Below are 7,131 nucleotides of genomic sequence, written 5' to 3'. Positions count from 1 at the left end.
GACACCACTTGCACACATGCATTACAATCGCAAATTTCCGTTTGTGGTCAGTTCTTTCTTTCTTTCTTTCTTTCTTTCTTTCTTTCTTTCTTTCTTTCTTTCTTTCTTTCTTTCTTTCTTTCTTTCTTTCTTTCTTTCTTTCTTTCTTTCTTTCTTTCTTTCTTCTGTCAAACGTTTAACGAGCCATCGTAGCCATATGCTTTAGGCCAATGTGACCATATTTGGTCACAAGGACCATTCGGTGGCGGCACAAATGTTAAATGACCAACTCGGGGTCAAAGGTCATCCAAAGGTCATTATGGCCAAAATGTGATTTTCACTAAGAATGCTTCCACAAACTTTACATAACACAATGTCGTCACTTGCATACCTGCATCGCCTTTAGCAAGTGTCTAAAAGTTGTACAAAGAATTGGGGTCAAAGGTCATTAAGGGGGTGAAATCTTACAATTGCATTATCTCAACATCCGTAAGGGGTATGGGGCTCAAACTCGGTGACAACAAATCTCATTTTACAGGGGTCAGGTCAAAGGTCATACAAAGGTCACATTTTAGAAATGCATTTTCTGTACATCTGTCAGGGGTACGGGCCTCAAACTCTGTGACAACAAACTTAATGACCAGGGGAATATTTTGGAACACTTTGCAGGGGTCAATTCAAAGGTTATCTGGGGTCAAATCTTATAATTTCCTTTTCTAGACATCTGTAAGGGGTATGGGGCTCAAACTCAGTGACAACAGATCTCATGACCAAGGGAACATTTTGCAGGGGTCAGGACAAAGGTCATGCAGAGGTCAAATTTTAGAAATTTGACCTCTGCATGACATTGGGGGCGCTATTATGCTGCCGACAGGAATTTTATTTTGCTCCGTTGATGAACTGTTTTATGTGCAATTTTTCACCGTTTTAGATATCGTCTAACTTTATGTGTAAGCTGTTGTTATACTACTTAAACTTGTGACTAGTGTGATGGTGCTGTTCGTCGTTTTCTTTATCGATTTGTGCAATATTCAAGACTGTTAAGAACTTTACGAGTGCAATAACAAGACTGCTGAATTCATCGCCGCTGCTGATGGGTTACAGGCTGTCTGTAACATTATGACACGTATTCAATATACAATTCAAAAACTGATGTCCATTGGTAGAAATATGCTAGATAACAATAATAAACCTTTCCATAAAGATAAATGGAATCACTTTAAGGAACTTGGCATTGCTAAGACAACCCGGCGTGGGTGCAGTGCTGGTAAATACAAGCAAAGACCAATCCAAACTGTGGTCTCGAACCGTAGACATGATCATGATGTTCATAAACCTCTAGATTCCTGTAGGCCCAAGTGCCTACGCAGCTTACCTAAATCATTAGCGCCCCCAACAAAAAGAGAATCTAGTTTCCTGCCAAGAATCTTTCTTACAAACGCACGTTCAGTTCTTAAAAAGACCGATGAACTTGAGCAAGCAATGAAGCATGACCATGCTGATTTGGCAGTCGTCACCGAGTCATGGGTTACACTTGACACGGCTCCTGAACAATACACCCTTGAGAACTATAATGCATTTAGCAATTGCCGAGTTGACCGTCGTGGTGGAGGTCCTTTGATTTACGTTCGTGATAACATTAAAGCCGAGTTAATGGAAGATGCCAATGACATGGTTCCAGCTGAATTGGAGGTTACATGGCTGCTAGTTTCACATCCCAAGCTGCCCAGGAGAGCACCATATTTGGTTGTTGGAGCTGTATATATTCCTCCAGACTCGCCACATCAAGATTTGTTGGTTTCACACTTAATTGACAGTTGATTTTGTACGCACTAGTAAGCCCCAAGCTGGTGTAGTCATTTTAGGTGACTTTAATAGAACAAATATTAAGTCATTATGTCTGGGAAACAAGCTTACACAAGTTGTCGATTTACCAACAAGAGAGGGTGCTATTTTAGATCTGATCATTTCTGAATTTTCGGAGTTGTACAAGCGCCTGAGTGTTAGATCTCCCATTGGTCGAAGCGACCACAACTGTGTCAGCTGGTTTCCCATTCAGTCTAAACCTATCAATACTATACAGTCAAGGACAATCCAACCAATTAAGGACTCTAATCTCAGAGCTTTCGGTCTGTGGATACAGAACCAGACCTGGACTGAAGTGTATGACATAAATGATGTTCAATCCAAGGCAAATGCCTTCTATCACATTCTAAGTGGGGACATTGACACATTCCTTCCATCCAAAACTGTCAAGTTACACTCTCGTGACAAACCTTGGATGACGGATCGTGTTAAGGCCCTCATTGGTCTGAGACAGAGGGCTTTTGCTGATGGAAACAAGTATGCTAGAAATAAGCTCAGAAATAAAGTGATCCGAGAAATTCGGAAAGCAAAAGTTTCTCACAACATCAACAAGATCAGAAAGTTACAAAAACTTGAACCAGGTAAATGGCACAGGGAGATTCGTAACCTTGCCAACATGAATAAGGTCGAGAACACTATTCATGTCCCCAACATTGATCCTACAAATTATGTAGCGGTTGCCAATGAAATTAATATCCACTTAGCCAGTTTCTCTCAGTCTCAAACAGCACTCAAGCTGGATGATCTTCCTGCATACTTGCCCAGTAAAGATCCACCCCCTATCATTCAACCCTGGGATATTTATGGTGATCTTAAGAAATTATCAGCTTCAAAAGCAGGAGGTCCGGATAATGTTCCACCAAGAGTTCTGAAAGAATTTGCCTATGAACTCAGTAGGCCTGTTGCAGATATTATCAATTCTTCTCTCAGGCAAGGTAAAGTACCCTCTCAGTGGAAGGAAGCTAATGTAGTGCCTATTCCAAAGCAAACCCCCCTTCCATTGACAAACTTAGGCCAATTTCTCTTACAGCTGGTCTTGCCAAGGTTGCTGAAGGTCGTGTAGCCAAATGGGTCCTTGATGCTATTCAGCCCCACATTGATCACCGACAATATGGTAATCAGAAAGGAATGTCAACCACCCACTGCCTCATTGATGTTTACCATCATATGGTTTCTGGAGCTGAAAAGGCTGGTAATGTTAGCACTCTTGTCCTTACGGACTATACCAAAGCCTTCGACATGATAGACCACAGAATTGCTGTCATCAATTTGTTGAAGATGGGCGTCTCCCCTGCAATTGTGGAGTGGGTGATTTACTTCATTTCCTCCCGTAAACAAAGGGTTAAGTACAAGCAAACCTTTTCTGAATGGGTTACTCTCTCTGGAGGTGTTCCACAAGGTACCAACATGGGACCTATTACCTTTCTTGCCATGATCAACTATGCATTGAATGATGTCCAGCATACAAACAGAGTCTGGAAATACGTTGATGACCTGACAATAGGTGAAAATCGGGCATATAGTGATGATAGTGCAATCCAAGAGAATCTTGATGCCCTGAATGAGTGGTCTAAGAGCAATAAATTGAAGTTGAACCCTTCAAAATATCAGGCCATGCAAGTTTATTTTGGTAAGAAGGCTACCCCACATGTTGATCTGTCCATTGATGATCATAAATTAGCTGTTGTTGAGAAGGTTAAACTCCTGGGTGTTATGATCCAAAACAATTTATGTTGGGATGAACAAGTTGATTCAATGTATGCGAAGGCCAATCTGAAACTCTTCATGCTCCGTAAACTGAAGGAAGCATCTCTCTCACCCGAGGAGTTGTTATTGGTGTACAAGGGGTACATCCGCCCTGTTTTAGAGTATGCCGCCCCACTTTGGCATTCTGGTCTTACTCATAATCAGGTGGCCCAGCTTGAGAAAATTCAGAGACGTGTTTGCAAATACATCCTTGGTAGAAAGTATACTACCTATGCAGATTCCTTAGCTACCCTTGAACTTCATTCGTTGTCTGAGAGGAGACAAAACATCTGCAAGGAATTTGCCCTGAAAGCAAGCACGTCTGTGAGGTTCTCACACTGGTTTCCACCTAGTAAGTATCACTCCCACATGACTCTTAGAAGACAACCAAAATTTGACTCTTTTAGATGTAGGACCAACAGATTTCAAAATAGTCCCCTACCATTTCTCACCAACATCCTAAAAGCAATGTAATTTGCTTTTATTGCCAGTCATTTTTTGATATTGTTCCGAAACCAGTCAAGTGCAATTATAATGTGTTCTTATTTATTTGTATGTTTTTTAATGTTTGAGTGTTTTAATTATAAATGTTTGTATTTTTCATAATGCTATTTTTAATGTAAATGTCATGCAATTCAGCCGTTGGCTGCTATGTGATTTATAATAAAATATACAATATACAATAATAATATACAAATGCATTTTTTGGACATCTGTAAGGGTACGAGGCTCAAACTCAGTGACAAAAAACTTAATGACCAGAGGGAATTATGTTGGAACACTTTGCAGGTGGTCAGGTCAAGGGTTATCTGGGGTCAAATCTTATACCGTAATTTCATTTTCTGTAAGGGGTATGGGGCTTAATTTCGGTGACAACAAACCTCGGGAAACATTAAGGTCAAAGGTCAGGTCAAAAGGTCATTAAAGGGTTACATGCCTTGAGATTGTCTGCGCTCTGTGAGCGCAAATTATCTCTAGTTGTTATTACCCAGTGTCAATGTGGTGCACACAGATTTGGTGTCAAAGGTCATTAAGGGACCACTTCCGATATAAATCGAAATATCTTCAAAAAAATTTATTAGCTAAGACAAAACATAGGACAGTGATGGTATGTTCACACATGAATTGTGTTTAACCAATGTATATATGGTATTTTTTATTTGGGGTCAAAGGTCATTAAGGGGTCATTTCCGGTATAAAACGAAATACCTTTAAAATGCGTCTTCTCCCACAAATTACGCAGGACAGTGATGCCACTTACACACGTACATTGTTATTACCCAATGTCTATGGGGTGTACACAGATTTGGGGTCAAAGGTCATTAAGGGGTAACTTCCGGTCTGAGACGAAAAACCTTCAAAGTGCCCCTTCTGCCACAAATAACATGGCAAAGTAATGCCACGTGCACGCATACATTGACATTAGCCAATGTCTATGGGGTTTTCATATATTTTGGGGTCAAAGGTCATTAAGGGGTCATAACACGGCTGTGTTCGTTGTCTTAGACCATAGCTAAGTCTAGTTATTTTTTATTTTTTATCGCAAAATCGGTGTTAATACCCTTAATTAGAGCTGTTTTAGCGTACATAATGATGCCTGGAAAAAGGAGGAGGCCTCTTTTTATTTCTTGTTCTATCACAAAACCTTATAAAAGTGTTTCTTGTATGTTAGCAAGGCTATAGAAAGCATCTCTACTTCATAGACATATATTTTGAAAAGTTATAACTGAATTTCAAAAAATAAAAATAAAATTGAAGAAACCTCAAAAAAGGAAGCGGGAGGGGACGTGTGTTTCTTTTTTTTATTTTGCCTAAAATAATGTCTTACGGTAATCCGAGTATCTGATAGTATAAAATAAATCTTCTGATATAAAAGGAGACTATACAATTTGTCAACAAAGAAGTCTTGCTCAAGCTATACCGCTATCTTATTTTTTTAGAGTTTAATTGTAACTATTTAAATCTAACGATCATCTCGTTCGATGTTGATTGGTGCCAGCTTTACATTTTCATACACTTCCACGGTCATGTAAGTCTGCAAAAAATGTAAATATATTCCAAAGGTATGAATATCCACTCGTATATTCCAAAGGTAATTTAAAAAAATGCATGTCATCACGCGACGACAAAAACTCGGTCGGTCGGGATTTTTTGTCTGGAGGATAAAATAACCCTGAAATATCACCGAAAGCTTTAAAAATGTGGCAAATATTTGATGATTTTTTTTGTGGTGGTGTTTCAAAATCAATTAATTCTGGACCCCAAAAAACCGGTTGATTGTATATGATTTTAAAAATATTTTAAAATCCCCCCAAAAAAAAACCCTCAAACCCTGAGCTGGGCGGGCCCGTAAAACAGGAAGGGTTTTTTAATCGCTAAAGTTACTAAAAAATATGCAAAATGTGACATGTGCTTTATTATTATTTGAAATCATATCATATAATCATCAAAATGACAACAAAGAACAGAGGACAAGCTCAATCTCTCAATGGCATGACGTAGGCATGGAACATAAGCAAATAATTTGCATGTGTTTCTTGGCAGATAACATTGTAATTAGTTATTTCATTTACAACTTCTTGAAAAGGGTCTGAATTGTTCAAATTATGAGGTCCACGACGGAGAACCGAAGACAGAGGTCCAATAATTCTTCGGGTACACACCAGGCCCCAAAATATCTGGCGCCCACTAAATTTCCCAAGTTACCTAGTAGTGAAAGATTCGTGTGGCAATAAAATGGCAAAGGTTTGACAAAAACATGGATAAAATACATATAGTTCTTGAAAAGGCTATATTTGATTGTTGGAGCGCTTGAATGGGCAGCACACACACTCTCTGTTGTCTCTCAACATTTTATCTTTTTGGTGGACATAGTGATTGTTGGATTCTACAAATTTATCTGAAGTTGACATATCACCCCTAGGAACATTTGATCAACTTTGGCTGATTTTGCTGACTGATTTAGCGAGTATCTTCGGACATGAAATTCTACAAATGAGTATGGCCAATTCATCACTGTGTAGTAGGATACTATACAATACAGTCAACCTGCTATTGGTTTTACTAACACTACTTGTGTTGTACTGGGCCCAGAACTTGTGTAAAACACCAGTCAATTATATTGATTACAAGGATCAATACAACATCACAATGTGTTGTAGGCCTACATATAGTAGGGCTGAACTTCTACAACTTAAGGTGCCAGCTGATGCTAGACTGCCTACTTCCTTGTGGGATCATTTATCATCTCTTGGTATACGCGCCAAGCCAAATATGAGGAGGGGGCGAAGAGGGGGCAAGCGACATACAATCAGGCTTACCCTTGATACTAGTGATGATACTGGTAGCACTGAGGTTTTTCAAATTCCAAGTTTAGTTTCATCCCATAGACCTACAATCAACAGATGTGGTGAAAAGCGAGTGGCTCGGAATCTTGTGAGACCTTATATAAATACCGAACCCTTAATGGACCTTCGTTTGTGGAATGCAAGGTCCATTTGCAACAAGACGACCACATGTAGTGACTATGTGATCGAGCAT

General features: G+C 39.4%; 1 protein-coding gene across 1 annotated transcript; it reads left to right on the top strand.

Annotated features, from left to right (window-relative positions):
- Positions 1-1,098: 1,098 nt before the first annotated feature.
- On the top strand, positions 1,099-4,065 carry LOC140168859 (uncharacterized). Its single transcript, XM_072192216.1, has 3 exons — positions 1,099-1,772; positions 1,816-2,780; positions 2,876-4,065. Exons 1-3 carry the CDS (start codon positions 1,099-1,101, stop codon positions 4,063-4,065), a joined length of 2,829 nt encoding a protein of 942 aa, XP_072048317.1.
- Positions 4,066-7,131: the final 3,066 nt, after the last annotated feature.

This window comes from Amphiura filiformis, chromosome 1 (genome assembly GCF_039555335.1).
Source record: "Amphiura filiformis chromosome 1, Afil_fr2py, whole genome shotgun sequence".
NCBI classification, from domain to species: domain Eukaryota; kingdom Metazoa; phylum Echinodermata; class Ophiuroidea; order Amphilepidida; family Amphiuridae; genus Amphiura; species Amphiura filiformis.
This window is presented reverse-complemented; position numbering and strand designations above follow the sequence as displayed.

Coding starts and splice junctions, on each gene's coding strand:
- LOC140168859 (XM_072192216.1), top strand. CDS start 1,099: ATGACACGTATTCAATATACAATTCAAAAACTGATGTCCATTGGTAGA. Junction 1,773..1,815: donor GACTCGCCACATCAAGATTT/GTTGGTTTCACA, acceptor TGTACGCACTAG/TAAGCCCCAAGCTGGTGTAG. Junction 2,781..2,875: donor CAATTCTTCTCTCAGGCAAG/GTAAAGTACCCT, acceptor TTTCTCTTACAG/CTGGTCTTGCCAAGGTTGCT.